Source organism: Chelmon rostratus, chromosome 18, assembly GCF_017976325.1.
Source record: "Chelmon rostratus isolate fCheRos1 chromosome 18, fCheRos1.pri, whole genome shotgun sequence".
NCBI lineage: Eukaryota > Metazoa > Chordata > Actinopteri > Chaetodontiformes > Chaetodontidae > Chelmon > Chelmon rostratus.
This window is the reverse complement of record NC_055675.1, coordinates 21,714,980-21,738,672: the sequence shown is the minus strand read 5'-3', so window position 1 is coordinate 21,738,672 and position 23,693 is coordinate 21,714,980. Positions and strand designations below refer to the sequence as shown.

At 42.4% G+C, this 23,693-nt stretch overlaps 1 protein-coding gene across 1 annotated transcript in view; it reads right to left on the bottom strand.

Moving 5' to 3' along the window:
* Positions 1 to 240: 240 nt before the first annotated feature.
* The window catches only part of myt1la (myelin transcription factor 1-like, a), a 49,618-nt gene continuing 26,165 nt past the window's right edge, over positions 241 to 23,693 (bottom strand). The window contains exons 11-24 of the mRNA XM_041958727.1: positions 21,910 to 22,000; positions 19,858 to 19,968; positions 18,238 to 18,458; positions 16,281 to 16,576; positions 14,940 to 15,175; positions 10,663 to 10,785; positions 9,704 to 9,772; positions 9,463 to 9,525; positions 9,274 to 9,357; positions 6,462 to 6,683; positions 6,157 to 6,248; positions 5,971 to 6,074; positions 4,541 to 4,684; positions 241 to 381 (exon numbers count right to left, since the gene is read on the bottom strand). Of these exons, the coding sequence (XP_041814661.1) occupies positions 241 to 381; positions 4,541 to 4,684; positions 5,971 to 6,074; positions 6,157 to 6,248; positions 6,462 to 6,683; positions 9,274 to 9,357; positions 9,463 to 9,525; positions 9,704 to 9,772; positions 10,663 to 10,785; positions 14,940 to 15,175; positions 16,281 to 16,576; positions 18,238 to 18,458; positions 19,858 to 19,968; positions 21,910 to 22,000 (1,997 nt within the window). The remainder of the gene's footprint in view (positions 382 to 4,540; positions 4,685 to 5,970; positions 6,075 to 6,156; positions 6,249 to 6,461; positions 6,684 to 9,273; positions 9,358 to 9,462; positions 9,526 to 9,703; positions 9,773 to 10,662; positions 10,786 to 14,939; positions 15,176 to 16,280; positions 16,577 to 18,237; positions 18,459 to 19,857; positions 19,969 to 21,909; positions 22,001 to 23,693) is intronic.

Below are 23,693 nucleotides of genomic sequence, written 5' to 3'. Positions count from 1 at the left end.
TGTACAAAAGATGAATGTTTTTTAAAACGTTGGTAATCGTTTTTCAAAGCAAGGCAACGACAATCAAAATAACAAAATAAAAGAGATATTCATGGGGTTGAGAGCATAACAGCAGAAGGAATAAAAGAACTATGGTAGATTACAGCAGCAAAAAACAACCAATCCCCCTCTTTTTGACCTTTTTTTGTTGTTGTTGTTGTTGTTTTTGCTTTGCATTTGTTATTTTGGCCTCAGTCAGGGCTAGACCTGGATACCCTGAACGGCCTGTTTGATGTTCTCCAGCAGCGCCTTGTTCTCCGGGCTCTGGTACTGGTCCTGGTGAGTGTACATGTCTGTCAATGTACTCACATAAGTGTCAAAGTTCTGTTCATTCATTGGCTCCTGTGAGGGGAAAGAAACCCACGAAGAAACAAACAATCAGAGCGATTAGAGGAAGTGTGTGTGTTGACAAAATCTGTATGTTTTCTATAAAATATTGTGGGAAAGGTTTGGAGGACAGGCGGGCAGCAAGGGAGGAAGGGAACACTATCAGGAAAGCATGGCCCGGTTACACAAACCCATTTTAATAACATGATTAATATCTATACTTCAGCCTGTGAAGGTCTACGCAATGGAACTCCAAACCATGCAAAATCAGGAAAGGGATGGTTAGCTGGTGGATAGATGGAAGGTTAATGTTTAGCATATGGAGACAAAATCAGGATGTTAAAAACCAATGGGAGGTTAATGGGCAGATGAACGAGACACGACTGGTAATTCAACTTAGCTTAGCTGACTGGGAGTCCTGATCGTTGAAATCTTTCTCAGAGACAGAGCAGCTTTGGCTTCAATAACAATCTAATGGGTTGAGTTCAACCTCAGCGGGCAAAGGAAACAAGCTTTAGTGGTTTATAGGAAAGGTCATGATTTCTGTTTCTTTGGAGGAGAACAGCTAGTTTTGGCATACCTCAGGGCTCAATTTCAGGCCCACTTCTTTTTAGATTGAGTGTTTTCTCAGCCTATATTATCGGTCTATATCGGAGGATTTGGCACCTCATAATTTATGTCCAAGGCTAGTGTTCATTGCTAATGCAGGAAATGGTGTACCTTCTACGTGGTGAGGTGGAAAGTAAAGGTGTTGAGCTCAGGACATCCAAATTTCATGCAAGAGACCAGAATCTCAAAATTTTAATCCAAACAAGGATCTTTCCTCTGACGGCTGCCATGTGCAGAGATTGCAGAAACAACAATGTTAGAACTGGGTATGAAAAAGAGCATTGCCGTTGAATGAAATGCAGGGTTTTGCAGAATCACTGAATATCAAAGTTCTTATGTATCATACTGAAATAAAAGTAATCATTTAATCAATTTCCAGTGGGGATGTAGGCATTTTAATGATGTTTAATTACTCATCTCAATCAAGTTTACAAGTCAGAGTGATCAGTTTTAGTTTGTGTAACAGGACGTTAAGCCCTCTTTTGGAGAAAATCTTAACCTTAACCTAACACCAAGTTGCACTGAAATCACTGGATCCCGCCAACTGCAGTTTAACCCAACCAGTCAGATTAGTTCTGATTCCAGAGCAGCTCTTCCTCCATCTTTGTGGATCTAAAACTACCATTAGCATAGCTCTGACTTGAGCTACGACATCATATTTCCTGTTGATTGCTAAACAAAACCCATCATTTGTGTCTCATTCTTAAATCTGTTAATTATTTCAGTTAATGTGTGTTTTCCAAATGTGACTAATTCGTTTTAAAGACAGTTTTAGCTTCTCAAATATGATTGATGTTTTTTGACTTTTGGGAAAAAAAAAAATGCCGCAGGTAGGTTGGCTACTGTTACTGTCATTAATATAATAACTGAGTTACACTGCAGTGTAAATGGAGAGTTGTGATGTGCGGACGCCACAGTGGGCTAAAGGAGTTACAGGAAAGGGGAGGATGACAGTGCAGAAGAGAAGGATAATTGGATAAAGGATAAATGGATCTCTTACTCTGGGAGGCATCTGTAAACAGCAGTTATGCTTTACTGGGGCCTCTTTCTGTGGCGGCGGTCTCTACAGGAGAGGGTGTACAGAGAAGTCTATTAGCCCGCTAGACACACGGCGGCGGTCACAAGGCTTAATAAGCTACACCGAGAAAAAACACACAATGTCCGCCTCAGCAAGTCATTTCCCCTCCGGCTCCGTTCACACTGCAACTGAGGGTGTCCGATTCTGGTTGTTTTATTGTTTTTTTTACTGAGCGAGAATAGCAAATAATCACAAACTCAACCCTTCAAATCAGAGTTCTTCGTTCATATATTGTTATAGCAGCCCAGTCTCAAGCCAAAGCATGTAATAGAGCCGCCAAGCCACTAGAGGGCAGTGTGTCAGTGTCACGTTTAGCCTCGTCAGGGTGTGAACGCACACATGTGTATGAAGGTGTTGTACCAGCAGGGGGCAATAATGACAGAAGTGAAGTGCAAAACTACTATAAAGGGCGAATCACATGACTTTCATGCAGGAAAACAGTCCTGGTGCCTGAACCTAGAAAACTGTAAATTGCAACTGAAATGTTTCTGAGGGAGCTTTATGTTGAAGGTTACCTGGTGATAGATCTGTGGTATTATTGCTAACCTGAACTTTCACACAGAGGTGATAGAAAACGAGACACTGACGTGTGGACCGATGGGTCGATAACATGCTTTGGTTGGAAACCAGGATGGTTAAACAACCCTGATTCCAAAACAGTCAGGACGCTGTGAAAAATCTAAATAAACCAAATGTGATAATTTGCTGATCCTTTCTGACTCATACGCAACTGAAAACAGCACAAAGTCAATATATTTAATGTTTGAGCTCATCAGCTTCATTGATTTTTGTAAATTTCTGCTTATTCTGAATCTGATGCAGCAACATGTTTCAATCAAGTTGGGACAGGAGCAACTAAAGACTGGGAAAGATGTGGAACGCTCCAAAAACACCTGTTTGGATCATTCCACAGGTAAACAGGCTGATAGGTAACAGGTGATAGTATCATGATTGAAAGGCTCAGTGGTTCACAGTGAGGATGGAGCGAGGTTCAACACTTTGTCAACACGTGATTGGATAAAGAGATTAACACCTGGACTCAGGAACACTTCAGGAGACTGTGTCAGTAAACACAGTTTGATTGAAAAGGAGTGAATTATGTTTTTTATTCATGTTTTACACAGTTATTTAGAATCAGGGTTGTCGCTCTATATCCTATGACACAAATCAACAGTCACACAAACAAATCAGGTTTGACACCAGTTTGGATCAGAGAATGAAGTACTGCAGTGTGAACAGAAGCTTTGATTCAGTTTTTCTGGAAACAAGATTCCAGTTCAACCGTTTGAATGTGGAAGTTTCCTCTCTGTCCGACGCAAGTTTTCGAGGTTGTTTTAGGGAGGATAAAGATCCGATTCCTTGTTAAGACGGACATTTTTCTGACAGTGTGATTTGAAGCAAATCCTGCACATGAATGGAAGGACAGGAGGCTAAGAGTCGAGTTATCAAGCAACTCTGGTTCATACTGCTCAGAGAGAGATTATCCAATTAGCCCCAGTCTTCTTTCTACACTGAGACAACATGACGTCAAAAACAGCCACGAGCACTTCACTCAAACTGAAAAAAGACGGGGCTGTTTCCTTATGTGAAACTCTGTGAGGCGTTGTAAAGCACAGAAGAAGCACAGCATGGACTGCTGGGAAAAAAAGAAGGTGGTGAACAGAAAGAAGCAGATGAGGAAAAAACCTGAGTGTCGCTACAGAAAAGGCTGGAGACGACTTAGACACCTCCCTGGATTAAAATCAGATGTCAGATGGCCTCAGATCAGTTCAAAAGTTCACAGATTTCAACGTTTAAAATAAGGCGGGAAACAAAGATCGCACGTTAAATGTGAAACATCTAAACATCTGACAGAAGCTCCAAACTCACGCAGATAAAATGAAAAGTTAGCAAAATGAAGTGGAACTAAAGCTCATTATTCTGCAAAAGTCAGTCGTCTGTTGGTTGGTCATAAAAACTTTAATTTCTTCAATGCAAGAGCCAAAAAAAATCCGACATTACTCGAATGTCAAATTCAAGATACGACAATCAGCTATAGCTGATTCAAAAGCTTTGAAAGTAGAAATTGATCTCATTTCATCTGCAGTTTTTCCACTTGTTCTTTTACAGAATTAATTTTTAAGAAAAATCAGAGATTAAAGAGAAATTTCCATCCCTCTGGAAATTCAGACTTTTTCCTTCACAGGAATCCACAAACATTCAACTAATCCCTTCAGTAATTACAGCAACAAATTCAGTCTAATCCTCAAAATATTTCTAACAAAATAACCAAATCCATCATTTCACTGCACTTGCTCTCATTAAATAGTCTAATTCAGGACCACTGCTGAGGTCAAACAAAATAAAACCAAAACCAGCCGACTTCAGAAACACAGTAAAGCCTGAAGGAGGAAGGAAGCTGCTGCAGATGCAGGAAGATATTACAGATATTACTCTGGTGTTGCTTTGTGGTGTGCTTTGTGAAGGTGCAGCGGACTCCTGTCTTACCATGTGTGGAAGCTGGATGTTAGCTAAGCTGTTGATGAGCGACTGGCTGAGGTTGGCCAGCTCGTGCAGCAGCGAGTCGTTCTGCTGCTCGATCACCTTGTTCTCCTCCTCGATGGACTTCAGGTTGGTCTCCATGGTCGTGATCTGCCAGGACGGGACGTCGGTTATCAGCGTGTCACCGTTCCGGAGAGACGACATCATGCATGCATGTTAACAGAAAACTATGATGTGTATGATTGGAGATTTTTAAGATACTGTCAATGAAGCCCAACACTTCTTGCAGATGCTTCAGATTAAAAGCCTACCAGAAAGTGAGAGATTTGCTGCTGAGAGGCTTTTAATTTGAGACATCTATACAGGAAGTGCTGTGTTTCAGTGATATGATCTGAACACTGATCAAAAGAAACGGCAAAGTCGAAGTTGTTGGAATTAAGAAAACAGCATTTCTGTTCGGAAATCTATATATTACACTGATTATATCACAACAGTTGAACAACAACATAAGTCAAAAAGGGTGTCGGAGCTAAAATGTATGGTTTCTTTATGAGTGTCATTTATTTTTGTCCACTGGGTGGCGCATGATAATTAACCTTTCGCCAGGTATAAAGGTAGGAACTATCTGTTGTTGGTCAGGCGTCCTACCCGGAAGGGCAAAGGGTTTTGACCGCTACGCTACACCGCTATGCTACGTTAAACCGCTACGCTATGCTAAACCGCTACGCTATGCTACACCGCTACGCTACGCTACACTGCTCTACGCTACGCTACGGCAAACGCTAAACGCTATGCTGGCTTATTTTGTTATTGATTCTGGCTTGTGACTATGGTGCTTAACCTGATGTATTGGACTCATGAAATAAATGGATCACCCTTGACTCAACAAGTACAGTCATTTTATTTCAGATCACAGTAAGTCAACAGTGTAATTAGCAAATAGCCTCACGTAAGCCTAGCCACCACCCGCGTCAGTGACGCCTCAGTAGTTCCGTATCAGAACAGAACTCCTTTAATAAAGGCATTTACTAAATATGTCAAACTAAACCAAATAATTGGGTAAATTAGGAATAAGGGGATTTCTCTAATATGAACTTGCTGCAAATAAAGGGCTGAGTCTCCTGGCTCATTGCTTTTGCAGGATCTTGGGTGTAAAAGGTCACATCGTCTGTGAATCGTAAAACCAACTGGAAGGTGTGAAAAGTTAAGACAACAGACTTTCTTTCTGTTTAAAATCATTTTTTCTCTCATATTAATTATCTTTCTATTCAATATAAAGCTTTAGTCCTGGGAATAATTACTCAGTTAATGAACGTGTTTGGTCTGTTGCGGGATTCACCAGAGTCTAGTTTATTCTGAGCTGTTTTCCACACCAGCACCAGCCCTCCCACACACCCGACGCATTCATGCTACAGTAAACACACACTCGGTCTTACTTGTGTCCTCAGTTTTATCATGTCTGATTCCACTTGATTGTTGGACTCGTTCAGATCTTTGATTTCTTCATCCAGCTGTTTGATTTCTTCATCGTTTTCGATGCCTGAAACCAAAAGCAACGCTTAATTTGATGCAGATAATTAATTTTTTTCTGCTTTGGGTTGAGCTCAGGGTCTGGCTCTGACCTTTGCTCGCTCTTTGCTTGATTGTCAGCATCTCCACGCTGCTCATCCTGGCCTTCTTCATGGCCGAGGTGGCACGGGGACAGCCGGAGAGGCTGGAATGACACAAGCACACATATTGACGAGAGGCTGACTGTGACGGATTATCAATCTATCAATCTTAAGGCTAATTGTTTTTAATTTTAACAGTGAAGTGAAGCCGGTGGGAGATATGATTTGCAAGATGATCATCAAGCTTTCAGTGACACTAAAACAACACGTATGACACTGTGATAGTGTTAAACAGAGTGACACAGAGCCACGCCCACCTCCGATGGGTCAGGAAGCTCCCGCTGACGTGTCCTGAGCCGTCGCAGCCTGGGGTCGGGCAGCTCATGCCGTCCGTCTTGCCAGATTTCCACACAAACTGCGAGCCGTTGACGTAGCTGTCCTTCTGCCGCTTTGCCGCCAAGGGGCAGCCTGAGGCGCTGCGGTGGGAGGCGTACTTCCCCGTCACATGACCCTGTCCATCGCAGCCAGGCACCGGACACCTGGAAGGAAGAACAAACACAAGACAGAAAATACCGACAGCGTCAGAAACAATTCAGGCTAATAAACATGTTTCACGGGTCTGATCATGGCTGAATCCTCATCAGAAGGTTCTGTTGTGTCTTTGCCAACACTTGAGTTGTAAAAGATTAAATTAAAGTCTTATCACAGTGTCTCCACCACCTGCTGCTGTTTGATTATCGCTGATGGAGATTAAACGTAATACCTGCTGCCGCACGCTGCCAGCAGCCATTTAACCGGATCAGCTTCTGTTAATGGACTAAAACATGAAAAAGTGGTGCAGGCTTTTTATGAGAATCCACTTCAGCTCCGTTCAGGACTGATGGAGGAGTCACGACTCGCCTCCTCCCTCCCCTCCCTCCCGGGCCTCCAGGCCACAGCGGTGCGACCACGAGCAGGACAAACTCCTCTCGCTCTGCAGATGACACCTCCTCAGCTCCCAGACGCCCCGCTCTGCCTCCTGCATCTCTAAACGCCCTCCGCGGTGACATTTGGGCTGATTAGAATGAGCCGAGCGTCGGCGGGCCGCTCCCCAGCCGCGCTCAGGTAAAGCTTAATTATAATTTCCCTGTTAATGATGATGGTGGATGGAACAGAGGTGGCAGCAACAGCTGGCTGCAGGCTGACACCGGCTGAACTTTAGCTTATTCACAAGGTCGTGTTGGCTTAACATTATGGCTCCGCTTTAACGAAAATGTCAAACACTCACTAGTGCTAACCTTTACTGCACTTGGCCTGCTGGGAGCGGGAGGTGAAGTGGAGGACTGACCACAGCTCCTCTCAAAAATGTTCTTTCCTATAGTTAGAAAGGTCAGCGTACACAGGCAGCATTTCAACACAGAGTAGATGGATGAACGTGTCAGCAGCGTGACAGACCTCACTGTAACCCGGTTGCTATACATTCTGCTTACACAACAGGAAGTAGGATTTTTGTATTTAAGTATGTATGTATGTCAGGAAGTTATAAGGACTGGACTGTAGATGAAGATTGGTAGGTTTAAAGGGGCAGTATTTTGAGAAATGTTCATTTCAGCTGGTTTTTCAAACTAGTGCTGGAACTGATTTATTATTGGTCAACACACAGATCATTCATTAACAACAATTCTAATAATCAATGAATCATTTGTGCAAAACTTACAAAAATAACAGTTCCAGCTTCTCAAATGTGAAGCTTGCTGCTTTCCTCTGTTTTATATCACTTTAAAGAAACAAGCTGTTTGCAGATTTTTCACATTTTAAAGAGATTTTGTCCACTAAAAAAGAAATCAGTTAATACTAAATGTTGCCAGAATTATACGCCTAATTGAACAAACTGATTTTGTTCCACTGAAAATCAAGTTTTTAGCGTGTCCAAGGGATGTTTTTTATATGCTACAAGGCGTATCAGGAGAGAATAACAATCATCTGGATACAGGAAATGATTGATGATGCTTAAGTGCGCCGCCTCCTCTCTGAACCGTCTCTGATTCACACAGCCGAGGTCTCATACATCACAGACCCAAGGAGCCAACCCCGTCATCTTGCAGGGTGGAGCTTTCCAGATCGTGATAACACAGATAACTCCTGTATCTCCACCTGCCAGAGTGGAGCACACGGTTGCGAGCAGACAACAAGCGGAGTCGAATGTCCAGCTGCAGTGGAGGGTTGGGTGGAGACAGAGGCAAGGACCATCTGCACATTCATACGCCTGCACATGCTGAATTAAGAGTTGCAGCTCAGCCATCTGAAGGCATGAAAAAGAGATGTGTTTTTAGGGGTTTAATCAATGACTGGAAAGCAACCTTTAACTTCTGGATTTCCATAAAGCTGCACCAATCAATACTTTATATTAACAATGGGTCAGAGGGCGACATGTTTGTGAGAGGAATTGCTCGTATTTCATCACCAGAGTAGATCTACTGAGCATTTTAGCATCTTTCAGCTGTTATTATGGACAAAAGCTCTGCTGAACCCAGGTAAGATACCAGCTGGTGAACAAAACGAGGAGACCAGCAGATCAGAGCCAGATATTTAGAGTTGGTGGAGAGCAAAACCGAGTTAAAGTGAGAGTGAATGTTGGATTTAGACCCGTCAAACTGCCAGAAACATTCCCAGAGATGTTTCCTCTTGTTGCTCAGTGTCTGCTAGATGTGTAAATAGGCAACTTCATGCGGCGATAATAATTCAGTTTTACATTTCCTGTTCGTCTTACTGCCCCCAAGTGGTAAAAAAAATGTAAAAATCCTGCTTTTGACCACTAATAAATTTCAACAAAATCTAAAAGTTTGCTCTGAAACGAGTTTGTTAATATCCTAATTGAATAGTGTTATCGTCTGCTTTCTGTTTGTCCTTGTTGAGCACTCTCGCCAAAGACTGCTTGTGTCTAATTGGATTTTATTTTGATCTTGGACTCGGATATTTTGGCTGTGAAACTGTGACCGGATGCGATGAAAGTATAGAGCTGGCAAATTACGAAATTTGAGGCCATAAATTAGTAACTTGAGGGAATGAAATAAGGAGCAAGAGGATAATTCCTCGCTGGCACCCCCCCAGGCTCTACAGCGATGCTACAGAGCCTCTCAGAAACCTTACTTGATGAGCTCCTGGTCGTCCTTGTCCTCTTTGCTGTGGAGGATTTTGATGCCGCTCTTCTTGGCTCGTGGACAACCGGACAGGCTGCGGGACAGAAGACAAGCTTGAAAAGGACACGCACAGCGAAATCCTGTTTAGTCTTGATGTAGTTTGCATGGCTGCAGGCGGCCTACAGTGTGGTTACTGTACCTCCTGTGGGAGGCGTAGTTTCCGGTGATGTGTCCAGATCCATCGCAGCCGGGGGTCGGACACCTGAAGCACAAACACACGGGTTAACCAGCAGGTCACAGGTCAGGATACTGAGCGAGCCCTGTTTTGTCGTTTCGGACTGGACCCCCGATCGACCTCCATCTGAACCTCCAGGCAGCTCAGACTGGACCGCAGCCCTGCTCTGAACGCACTCAAACATACACTGGCTTTGTAGACTCACTTGAGTTCTTGTGCGTTGGTCGTCATCATCCCGCGGATGTTCTTGTCGGCCAGCTGGCAGCTCGACAACCTGCAGGAGAAAAGAGACGCAAACTGAGCACCAACATTTTCACCTGATTCTGAATGTTGCATCCACAAAAAAGATGTTATTTTAAAATATTTTTTAAATGTGTATTCAATTAAATATCTTAGGTTTTCATTTCTTATATTAACAATAAAATGTAATTCGACGATATGCCTTAATAAAATACATGTGATGTTGTTGAAATGAGTGAAACGACGTCCATTGAGAGGCAAATGTTAAATACGTGCTGCTTCGTGATATTACCTTCATGGAGAAAAGGTGAGTTTGTCTTTGGAGGATTAGGTGAAGATGCATAATTCATAGCCTTTGCATTTTCTGAGCTGCTGAAGTTGTAAATGCATCAGTGTTCTATCATCTAACTGAAGGTACTAAGCATCAGGGGTGGAAGAAGCGTTCAGATCGTCTGCTAACACCACACTGTGACAATACTCGATTACAAGTGAACATCCTGTACTCACAACCTTTTGTATTATGTACAAAATGACTATAAGCATCATGCACTCATTCTGCAGTAAAATCGTCCCTTTCTGTGTTTCACTACAAACCTGATTCCAAAAAAGTTGCGACGCCATGTAAAATATAAAGAAACTGAATGTGATCCTTTGCTAATTAATTTTTAACATAAACTCAACACAACACGATATATTTAGTCTATAGAAAAGCATCCTGAAATGAATCTTAATCTATAAGATCACCAGAAAACTAACAAATAAAACAAAAAACAATATGTTTTCCCACCCCGGCTGCTGCATTACGTTTCCAGATTTGCGAGGTTTATAATTGTTAATATGTGTGCACTGTCTTTACACTGACTGATCTTGTGACGGCGGTGTGTAGGTCGGGTCAGGGGTCTGAGGGGTTTCAGGGAGTCTTACGTGATGAGCTCCTTCTTGCTCTCCTTGCAGGGAGGATACTTGTGGTGTTTGGGGCTGGGCATGGTGACCTCGGCCGGGTAGCGCTGCTCGTCCAGCAGCTCCTGGAAGGGATCCAGCTCGTCGCTCTGGTGTAGGGACGAGAAATAAGCAGACTACAACATGTCACTACGGGCTCCACGCTAACACACTTAGCAGTTCTAGACGAATAAAGCCGGACGGACATCAGAGAGTCACTCAAACAGCCCTGGTTTGGTGTTCGCAGCATCAAAGTGTGTTTTTTCTAATCATCAGTGTATTTACTATCAAATAAATCAAATGATGTCATTATCAACAAGCTCCAAATCTATAAAACAGCCAGTGGACAATCAAACATGCTGTCATAATCTGGAGTCGAGGTTATTTCAGTGTTTTACTGATCGTCGGTGCTTTTGTGCTCTTACGTGTTTTCTCTGACTGTTTTCATCACCCCCCATCACCCATCACCCTGCAGAGAAGGATAAGCCTGTGTGGCTAAATCTGGCACATGTACCTGATGGACCCAAGTGCTTAATTAATGTCCCGTCCCTTCTTAAATAACATAAACCTAAAGTTGTTGTTTAATATCAAGGAAACACTTTTTTTATAATATGAAATGTTCAATTTATTTAAAATATTTAAATTAATTAGAGCTGAAACGATTATCGACAGAAACAACTATTTATTTTATAATCAGTGTTTTTAGTCCATTTTCAAACATAAATACCAAATGTTTCAAGTATATCAATTCTTTTTTTTTATCTCGTGTGATCCTTTAAGTTTCTGACTATTGATCAGACTAAATAAGATATTTGATGACACTAAGGAAAATGAAACAGCTACTTTTCATTATTATTAATCATTTTATTATTTTCTAATATTCTATAGACCAAACAAATATTTAAACCGTTAAAAGGCTATAGAATGATGAGCAGTGGTACAGCGGTGTACAGTTTTTCTTACGTTATGATGCATTTTAAATGTGTATATAATAACAAGACGATAAAGTCGAGGTCACAAGGAGCTTTTTGACATTTAATTCATGCTGAGTAAATAGATGCAGCTGACTGTTACCTTGAATTTAAAAGAAGTATTTTTATTTAAGTAGTTATTAACCTCTGCTTCCATTTACTGCATATGCAAATACCAAATTACAGGATCTTAAAAGTACTTAACAACAATAAAAATGAACGTTTGTGCTCGGTGGTTGATGACCAGACATCTCAGCTGAACTCATCTGTGAGTAAATGTCTCATTTCTGATATTTTTTTATCCTCACGCAGCATCTATGCAGCCATCTGAAGGTGAGAATACACCTTTCCTCCTGCCTCCAGTGTGCCCATACTGTGTTATTTGATTATTCGGACACGTGGTAATGCTTCAGTGGAATAAATCATCACCAGTTAACCAGTTCGCACTCACTCTGCACCAGTTGGACTCAGTGAACAAGAGCTTTTGTGGCCGTGAGCGCTGCAGTCTGCTCTGCAGTCCACACATCACACCTCCTCAGTCGGGAGCAGAAATCGTTCAGGACTGTCTGGAGAAAATCCCATCAGCCTGCGAGCTCCAGGCTCCGGCCTCCTCTGCAATGTCGTGCTTCATTAACAAACGCAATTACTCTCCTGATTAAAACCTTTCACTTCAGCGCTCTAAATCCAACAAGGCAAATGTAGCAATTTGCTGCATGGATTCCTCTGAGTGATATCAGATCTGTGAGGATTTAAAGCGTGCAGATGATCTATCATGTTTTACTTATGTATTAGCGGTGTAATTCAGCATTTTAATGCGCCGCACTCGAGCTCCTGAAGCGTTCACTCAGGGAGAGGCTGCGTCTGAGGTGGCGCAGTGCCGCTTTTGACCACATGAGGGCGCACTGAGCCTGCTGGACAGATGGCTGCATCCACCCTGTCAACCATGGATATTTAACAAACTGCTAAAAGGGAAATATTTACTCCAAGTCACATTCTTACAAAGAAAAGTGACTTAACAAATTTCTTTTGTCTTAAAACTGCTCTTAAGTTTAAGGGAGCTCCAGAGGTGTCAGGATCCGACACATGCTGGGGATGTTCAAAGATACATGTATGATTCAGAGTAATATAGTTTTAGTGTCTGATCTGATTGGATGTTACACCACTTTTCTTCTTTTTTGCATCAATCATGTTCACAAACAGCGAAACTAAAGCTGGCACTAATTCATTTTCACCTCTCGTATCTCTTTTCATGCGTCTTTGTTGTCTGCACTCTAACGTCACACGAGTTTATGCTGAATATCATCACTGAGGAAAACGTTAAGAATTTTAAAAGCGCGAACAATAAGGCAGCTGTAGATTAAATCTCTGGGCGAGTCTGAAATCACTCACGCCACATTTTACTTCCCCCAGTTCATTTAATTGTCCAAACTCTGAGTGTGTGCATGGATCCACTGTCAGATATTCATATTCCCTCAAACAATCCTACAGCTGTCAGTGATGATGCAAATGAAGCCTCTGAATGCGTCTTATTGGGGTTTTTTTGCGCATTCTTAAGAGTCATTCTCAGAAGTTTGATAAATACGAGTCCTGACCTGATTAGAATTGACTTCATGCTGCCTGATTGTCGCTTTACGTTTAACCTCCCTCTCTGCACTGCCTGTGGCACATTACTGCTTTTACATCAACATTTTTAAAACTCAATCAGCATCTTTTGTATCCCATCTCCTCTTTTTTTTTTTTTTTTTGGCCTTTCTTTATTATTTAGCTGTTTGTAGTGCTGAACTATTTCTATTTAGTGGCTCCGGGGTGAGAAATAACAATAAAAAGCGAGCGGTGATGTACAGCTTTGGCAAGCACCGTTGTTCTCGGCTGTTTTCATGCCTTTGGTTAGTGAAGGTGTACAGACACACATACTGGACCTTTCCAAACTCACAAAATTTCCTCTTATGTATGTAAAGTGATGCAAAAATTATGCGTTCCAGCAACCAAAAGTCCGCCCTCGCAAAATAAGTAACAACTTCACTCTGGTGCTTTTCTGCTATGCATCAAGGGACAAGCACCCCTTTAAAAGGCTTATAAAGCGTAATCATCTCTTAATCTATGCACACACCCTTTAATATAAACTCTGGGTTCCTTAAATCTCTCAATTACATGCTTCAAATTATCCTTACTTTGCATGATTAGCGGACAGGCTGCCTAAATATTAAACTAGGTGGTTAAAGCCCAACTGTAAGGACAGAGTGTGGAACACGAGCAACATTTAGAGGTTCAACTTGGTCTGAAAATGATTGATTTTTACCTTTTCATGTCTTATTTAATACATATGTTACATTCATCTTCAAAAGGAAAGTTTAAGGTGGCCTTAAGGTTTAGAGCTTCGTCTCTGTTCTATTCCATTCTCTCTGCCTCCACATCTCTGACCTTTTGAACACTTTGAAGTGAAACTATTGTGTAAAAATTAGCCCACAAATCCATTAATGTGCGTCAGTGTAAATAAGTCCATGCATCTACAAACTGAGGCTCTCTAAGCTTTGAACTGTAGCTGTGAGATGAGGATATCAGCTGCAGCAATAACCACTAAAATAAACCCAAAACTGTCCACCTATGTGAGCGTTTAACTGTAAACTCTATAAACTAACTCCTAAGTAATGAAATGTATAAACCCTGAACTCTTACTGTACGCGCTGGTAAATCATGAGCCCTGTAAACTGCAGACTTTCACTGCGCCTCCAGCATTTTCGGCTGTTTTCACAATCTTTCTGCAAACTGTAAATGAAGCAAACTGTAAAACTTAATCTCTCAGTTTGAATTCTGAACTGTATCTATAGATGTTTGCAGGGCTGCTTCTTTGTTCTGTGGGTCAGTAAATTCCTGATAATCTCATAGGAAGTTTCTTAGAAAGGAGCAACTGTATGTAATTCGAATGAATTAATTCCAATCAACTTTCATTTGTGCGCAGCAGCTCAGCTGAACATGCAAATGGGAAATTTGTTTGCAACAATTTCTGAATATTGGATGAAATTCCTCTGTTAATCAATGACTGCCTTCAACTCAGGCAGCTGAACAAAGTAAATTAACAGCCTATATAATTAGTAACAAATACATTTGTTCCAGGAAAAAAAAAATAAAGGACCTGTGAAATAAAGTGTTACTACATATTCTTACATCTGCAAACTGTAAAACTCAAAACTGTAAACTTTACAAAGCCTCCAAATTCAAGACTGTGGACTTCGCACCCCAAAGGTGTGAATTCAGTGACAAACAGTGAAGACTCTGCCAGGTGGCGTAGACCTTCCCGTTACCTCTTTGTGGTCCTGCTCATCTCCCAGCCGTTTGATCTTGGTGTAGTCGACGGGGAGGTCCCAGCAGTCGGCTTCGCTCAGCTGGTAGCAGCGGCTGCTGAGCAGAGCCTGCCGCTGGGGTGACATCGGCTGCAGGGGGGTTAACACCGTCCCGCTGCCCTCCGGACCGCCCGGCTGACCGGCCACGTCCACCGCGCCGCTGTCGTCCAGGTCGCCAACCGGACTCTGATGGAGACAGGCGAGGAGAGATCTCATGATCTCAGGTGTAAAGAAATAACAGTGGCTGGAGACAATAACCAAAATTAAACAGGTGCAGTCTGAGTAAAGCTGGTGGACTAACTCATAATTAACGACTAGCTCCTACAGTTCCCCTAATCATCCGTAATCATGAGACCCTCCAATGTCTTACAAGCTACATGTCCCAGCTTAATAACAGGTTTTCTGTTGAAAGTTTGAGCTATTGGAGAATACCCTCATGACATCATTGGGGTCAGGGGCCCTTTAGTGGATCCTCATGAGACGTGTTAATGTTAAAAACCAGCACCCGAGTTCTTAAACTCTTAAACATCAATACGAGCATCTGCCTCAGACTTTCAGTGTCAGTCACGCTTTTTTGTGAGACTTGGATTTGAACTAATTTCAGACTATCTGATCCACATATTCAGATAAACTACCAGCATGAATGTACCCTTGTTGTCATTTTTTTTTTTGTAGTTTTATCCATTTCTAACAGTAATAATGACATTGTACTCACCAAGTTGACTGCTGAGATCTGGAAACATGGAAAAAAAAAACTGTTTATCCACATTATCTAAACCATTTTATTTAGAGGTTAAACAGGAAGTGAGCACACCTGAAATGTAGGTAATAATCTCTCAATTCACAAGAAAACCGCGTGAGAACAACTACGGGAAGCATAGTAGGTGAAAGCTGAACCAAGAAGTGAATCTGTAAACTGTGATGGATGTTTAAAACGGACAGTTTGGTTGAAAAACCATCAGACTTAGCGATTTCCATCATGTTCCCAGATCTCAACAGCTACCTTGGTGGACACAATGCTATTATTACTCCTCGAAAAGAAGGGCAGCACGACCAAAATGACACTCAAGCTGTAATAAACCTGAATTCTCTTCTAAAACCTCACTGTGATGAACATGAGTCAAACTCTTACTGCTTTTTATTGAATACTTTATCTGACATCTTTTTTAAAGTGCATCCTTAACGTGTAAAAACAACACCCTGGTAATCATTGCATTGCTTTTTTCCCACTCCTGCATTTGTGTGTGAATGAGATTTATGAAGGCAGACGTTGGTGAACACCGCCTCAGACTACCTGTGTCAGCAGGTCCTGGGGTTTCCCTCCCAGAGCGTGCGGGAGCTCCCTGCACCTCGTCGACAGGTTCAGGATGGCCGTGGCTGCCATGTGGGCCGCCTCCATATCGTGGGTGTAGTCGAAGCTGCTCTTACTGCAGGTGCTGCTGGCGCTGCTTCCTCCTCCTCCTCCTCCTCCTCCTCCTCCACCCCCTCCACCACCTCCTCCTCCACAGCTCAGGCTGCTGCTGCTGCTGGGCGCGTAGCTGCTGGTCGTACTGCTGGCCGGGCTCGACGTCTTACAGTAGCGCTTCGCTGTGGGGATGAACGCACGTATGGCTGATTTGTTAGAACGATGCTGGTGCTCTGCCAAACTGTGCAGCAGATGGATTATTAGAGGGGATCTAAAATTCCACAAAGGAGTTTTGTTGCATTTAAAATATGCAAAAAAAATACATATATGTATTGTGAAGAGGGAAACCATCAATGAACTAATAAGTATATCGTCTTCCTCTGTGCCATAGGGCTCCATTATTGTCCAAAAACTATTAAAAAGACATCAATGGGCCATATTGTTGCACATTTTCCTTCATTATCGTGAACACACACTGCAGTTTATTTTGACTCAATCCCACATACACCATCCTGCTGCCCCAAATACTCACTAGAGCGCCAAATGACAGTGAATCCGCCGCTGAAAATAGTCCCCAACAAATACACAGTTTCTCCTATTTAAGCAACATTTGATGGAAGTGATGTTTGATCATGTTCCAGGATTATTTTAGATAAAGAAACTATACATTAAAACAACATATTTGATAATTTATGTCTTTAGCAGGAGCAAATGGGCTCGGAGCAGAGAGCCACAGACAGGATGGCGAAGTCGCAAAGTATTGAGGGACAGGCTCACACACAGCTGGTATTGGTCTTTACACGGGATTTGTTGACAACAAGAAAAATATAGAATATCACCAGACAGAGAGTAAGAGGAAAATGAGACAGGCAGAGGTGAAAAGAGAGGAATCTGCAGGGACAAAGAAAAGGGAGACAGACAGCGATTGTATGCTGGTGTGATGGCGATCGGGGCTCAGCAGGCTGGAGTGATGCTGATGGAGGGAAGGATGTTAGAAAGGAGGGAGCGAGTCGTGACGGATTGGAGCGCAGACACCTCGTCTAAAAACCTCCCTCTTGCCTGCGTCTCACTAATGGCTCCCAGCCAAAGAAAGAGGGCTCGCCTCCATTATCTCTCTCCTGTTTCACAATCCCTCCATCTGCACCTCCTCCCACCCTCCCTCCATCCCTCCATCCACTGCTCAGAGGAGGCAGGCTCTTAGCTTGGCATTTCCATAACTCTGCTCTGCTTTCACTCTAGCCATGTGGAGAGGCGGAAAACACCAGCGCTTTCACTGCTATAACAAAGAGAATACACTGAGTACTGAGCATGTGTGAGTCTGTGTGTGTGTGTGTGTGTGTGTGTGTGTGTGTGTGTGTGCGGTGTGTGCGTGTTGTCAAGCTTTTGTCGTCAAGTACAAAATGTTCTCCCTAGAGTAGGAAAATGAATAGAAAATCCTACATAGTGGGATCATTTTGCAGGTTCTTTTCCCCTCAAAAAGACAAAGGACTGACAGTAAAAGATAGTAAGAAAAATCTGGGATGTTTTTTTCTTCATATTTACCGGAGCTGGTGAATTTGGCATATCAATAAGCAGAAAATGCGATTAAGACTGCACATGACAGATTTTTCCTGAAAAATAATGATGTTGTTACTCCTTGTTATTCTTCTTCTAACTTGTTTAAATTCCAGTATTGTACTGTCGTGGATGAAACATCTGTGTAGTGCTGCCACCCACTGTGACATATTTCTTCCCATCAGGAAGCCAAAACAAGATGCAAAGATGTCTGTAAACGAGAACGCCACACATCCTTTAAACAAAGGAGAGAAATAAATGAATAGAGATTCATTTTCATTTTTCTTACCATCGTATCCCTTTGGGGAGGTGTCTCGGCCGTGGTGGGACTTGGTTGTCGGGCCTCTCTTTCCGTAGCTGCCATGCTGGCTGTCGTAGCCGGTGTAGTCGTAGCTGGTCTTGGAGTATTTTTCCAGCTCCTTGGCCAGGTTGGAGCGTGGCGTGCTTGTGGGAACGTTGTTTTTATAGCCATACTGAGGAATCTCCAGCTGCTTGACGAAACACATCGGCCTGAAAGGCAATCGGAGGCAGAAGAGGCAGGGTTTGTATGGTGCAAAGTTGACTGCACCATTCAGCGTCCTTTATCAATAAATAGTTTACCTGCATGACTAAACAAATACGGTTCCAAATCTTAGGAAATAAGCAACAAAATTGTGCACATTGTTATTGTGTTTGTAGAGTTTGCTGTTGACATGATTTGGCATTCTCCATGATTGAGGAAAAAAAAGCAAAAATGTGCAGAGTTTAATTAACTCCTGAGTTATTTAAAGTTTGTATGATCTGCAGCTGCTTGCCACCAACACAATTAATTGCACCATTCAGCATCCCTGATTTAAATATCAAGGTTTAACACAATTTGCTGCTGTTTTCCCATCCCAAAATGTCAATAAACAAAACAAGGGAGGGACTGTATTCATGGTTTACGCTTGGATTTCAGTGCACCATTCAGCATCCCTCATTAACACATGACAATTAGAGGTTAGCCTGCATGACTAAAACATTCAAAATCACATCCAGTCTTGTTCTGTCTCTTATGAGACAACCAACAAGAACAGTTATTTTGTGTTCTTCTGTGCTGGTTATTTACTGCCGATTTGGCATCCCTGGTTTTTTTTACAATGTTCACTGCACAGTCTGGCATCCACAGCGTACTCGAACATGCTAAACATATGACTGAAAGATGTTCCGCTTCAGATTGCATGTTAGCTTCCAGACAACCCAGAAAAGGAAAAAGGTTGAGTTAATTTGCTGGTGACGTTATTGCACCATTTGGCATCCTCAATTTATAGGACATATGGAATCTAAAAAACATCTCCCAACGCATTTTTCTTATGAAGCGTCATGAGAGGCAAGATGGGCTGTTACTTTTATTGCACTATTCAGAATCCCCAGCTGATTCATGTTCATATTATCTGCAAACATGTAGGGATTTCACAGTAACATTCAAAATCCCTAATTTACATAACAATTATAAATACAATTACTCTTGCACATGCATGCAGACTTCCCTCACAATGCAGAAAAGGGAACAGGCTGGGTTTATGTTCTGGTGGTTCATTGGACCATTTTGGCACCACTGATTTAAGAGACTGATAAAAGTTAATTTGCCAAAGCCTTCTTGTCTAATAGAAGTTTTTGAGAGTCCTGGCTGGACTGTTTTTACAGTATTACTGTACTATTGAGCTTCCTCAGCTCATTCAACACCATTCAGCATCCCTGATTTGAGACAAAATGGTAAATGTAGTTTACGGCTCTTTCCCAAACCCAGGGTGACAGCAAACAAGATGAGGAAGACTTTGTGTTTCTAGCATATGTGTACATTTAAATGCACCAGCGTCCCTCATTAATATATGACAATTTGAGGTTGTACTGTATTTTAATGTTGGTCTGAGTTCAGAGTGGGCGGTACCTGAGGACACGGTCTGACGTCTGATTGGTCTTACTGCCGCTGTCAGTCGAGTGGCTCTTCTCGTGGACCTTCGCCATCTTCTCTGCGGCAGCGATGGGACAGCCGGACAGACTGGAGGAGGCGGGGGGAGAGACAGCACACGGCCTGGTTACATACTGTACTGAACACACACACACACACACACACACACACACACGCACGCACACACACACACACACACACACACACACACAGCATCTGGCTCTGAATGAAGAGTGGTTCAGCTGTCAGTAACAGCAGTCAGGAATGAATTATGGATTGAAAATGGCCTACTTTATTATGACTGCATTACTGGTTCCTGACTGACAGTCTGTGACTCATGTACTGACTTACTGACTGGTTTACAAACTCCAGGTTTGACTGGTTTACTGACTGACTGACAGGCTTGCAGCTGCTGGTTTAGCTCCATCAGACAGACCTCACAGCTCCACGACTCCCCCCAGCCGCTGACATTCATCCAGCACCCACATAAAGCTGGAGCTGATTGGACGGACAGTTTTCGTAGAGTTCACGAGTTGCTGGTGTGAATTTTGGGGTAAAGAAAGCAGTTCATATGTGAAACCAAAACTTTGTCCTTTTTTGTCTGTGTCACTCCGGGCACATCCCAATCACCTCGCGAACACAAGGAACCAAAAATCGTTACTGCCGGCGCACACATGCGATGCACACACATTTTACAGGATGATAGGGGTGTGTGAGGAATGTGTGACAGATCAGCACGGTGGCTGCTGCTGCTGCTGCTGCTGCTGCTGGTATGAAGGCGTTTCCATGGCGACTGGCAGACATGAAAGCTGTGTGAGCTGGTAGCTAACAGGAGCTAAGCTGGCTAGCTAGTTCATTGTTTCCTCTCCCAGCGGAGCTGTGCTACATAACACACCCTGCAGCCACGTCTGAGCGAGTGTATGTGTGCTCCTCTGTCTGCCAGCGCACGTGTGCTGCTGTCTGTGAGCTAATTTGTAACTGTCTTACTGTGTGCGTGTGTGTGTGTGAGAGAGAGAGAGTGTGTGTGTGTGTGTGCAGATACGTATGCTAATGTGTGTTCCAGTAAGACTTTGTGTGCGTCTGTGATATGAGGCTCTACGTACATGTGCGAGAAAATGAGTGTGAATCCTAATCACATTACATAATTCAAAAATATACATGGAAGTACGTGTGTGTGCGTGTGTGTGTGTGTGTGCGTGCGTGCGAGCACATGCGTGCATGTTTGCTGCCTGCATGTGATGCTCCGCTCTGCCTGTGAAACAGCTGAACTGCCGGCGTGATGCAGACACACCTTGAGCTCAAAATTTTAATATAAGCTTTAATGTGAGACCTTTTCCTAAGTGCACCTACTGTAAATTTTTGCATGATAGAATTAAAAACAGACAAAATTTTATTTCAGACGAACTGTGGCAGTTTTTCACGTTTGGGTCGAGATAAACCAGCAGCTCATTTTGGGAGAAAAACTGTAATGTTAGAGGCCAAAAAACAAATCTCACATATGAGGGTCGTACATGAAACGAGAGATCACCAGAGACCTCCTGTGAACGCTTGGCCCCTGATCTTAAAACTGGAAGAACAAGACCACTATTCAGAAGAGTCAACTTCTGTGATCCAATGAAATCAACAGAGACAAAATCTTGGTCTCAGTTGTGTAAAAACACTAAAAGCAGCTTTGAAAGAAAAATATATCATCATCTAATGGTCAACATTGAGAGGCTGAGATCCTCGCTGAGGGATGAATTATGTTTCACTTGTTTCACAGCTCTTAGTTCACGCTGGGTAATTCTTAGACGTGACAAGTCACATCAAGTCAAATAGGCTTGAGTCTATTTAATGCAAATTTTGTGTGACATTCTGCCAGCCGAGTTGTGGCTACCAATCAGAAAACAGAGAGGCAGCACTGAAATGAGTCAGCAATCGGTCTCCATAACAACAAGAAAACTTACAGTATTTGTACTGTAAATGTGCCACATTCACATGTCGGCGGTGTTATTCGGCTGTTAGCGGCCCGGCTGAAGGACGCTCACTCACCTGCGGTGCGAGTTCCTGTTGCTATTGACATGACCCCGTCCAGAGCAGCCAGGAGTGGGGCACTTTAAAACATTTTCATACATGGCAAGGACTTTGACAGACAGGAAAAGGTGAGAAAGACAGCGAGGGTTAGGAGCAGACAGGAGAGTTACCAAGCGATCAGCTACGACGGTTAGGCATGCACAGATTACAGCTGCACCACTGACACGCTACATTTCAAAAGGTGGTGATGAATACAGCGACAAAGATTCAGTGTTTTGACAAACTCCAGCGAAAGCGAAAGGATGATGTGCTAATGGCAAAAACACATTTTCACCTGTTGGCCCATAAAACAACAGTTCAGCAGTGAAAATTCTCACTTTAACTACCTCAGCAGCTCCACTTCAGGTTTTTTCTTGTAAGTAATCAAAGGAAACGTCCCTCCCAGAAGAAAACGTTTGTCACCAGTTGCAGTAAACTGAAGCTGGAGGTAAATCTCGCCCTCACAAACTACATGTAATCCTCTCCTGCTGGGGAAACACGAGCCTCATTTGCATTTCGATCCCTGTGCTCATTTCATGAAATTTCATGAGACGAGAACAAACTGGAAGCAAGAGTTTGTGGTGCACTGTTCAAATCTACTGATGACTCTGCAGATGGTGGAGGAAGAACGTGTGGGGCGATGAGCATACGGTGCTTCATGAATTTCCATCAGAAGAACTAAATATTGTGTTAAAACCAAGGTTACCATGGATCCAAATCACTTCTGTTCATATGTTTTGTGTTGATGAGCAGCAGCAAAATTCCTTGCACGTCTCTACACACTGCAATTGTACTGCATACTGTGTAATACTGTGTATTTTAGTGTGATAGGTTTTCATGTCAAACATGCACTGAAAATATGCCATGAAGCATAATTTAAATAATCTGTATAACTACTTTTTAGTGATGCATTCTATTTAAAATCACTTCTTCTTCAATGAAAACACAGGAAAAGTTTTGGAAAACTGTGAAACATCAAGTTACTTTTGGAAAACTGCTATTTAATTATGGTAATAATACTTTGTTTTAAAGTTATATGAGTTATATTTTTTGGCTTAGAAAGAGAAGTGATGAGAATTAATTATTAATTCTCATCACTTCTTAACACTTCATAATTAATTAATTAATTAGACAAAAATTGAGTCGTTGCTGAAATGTAGCTGCTCTGCACAGAAAAGAAAACATTAGATATTTTCAGCTTTATATTTATCCATATAACTGCTATTTGTAGTATTCTTAATTTGTATTGCATTCTATTCTTCTTTATATTTTTTCATTTTGCAGGAGCTAAGCCCAGATCGGTTTGATCTAATGTCCTGTAACATATCACCTGTGAGTTTAGTGTGTGTGATTAAAGCAGGTTCAGATGTTCGGAGATGTTCTCATGCAGCTTTTCTTTTCTTTTTTTGTGCAAGCAGCAGGTGGATCAAACTGATGTTCATGCTGTTCACGTTACGTCAGCAACACAGAGACCAAAACCAGACATCAGGCAGGTGTAATGAAGAGGAGGAAAAGAAAGAAAAGGAGGACACAAAAACTAAAGCACAGAAAAGAAAAAAAAACAACTATTGTGCCAGAAACACAAGAGGACCAACGATTGAGAGCGTAAAATGCTCAGTGTGCAACACTTCTTTACATTCACTGCACACACTGAAGAAAACAAACGAGTGCTTCGTCTTTAAAACTCTAAACCTTGATAATGTTTTGCAGCGATCATCTAATGATCAAAAAGTTAAAACCACCAGGAGTCTGAATATGTTCTG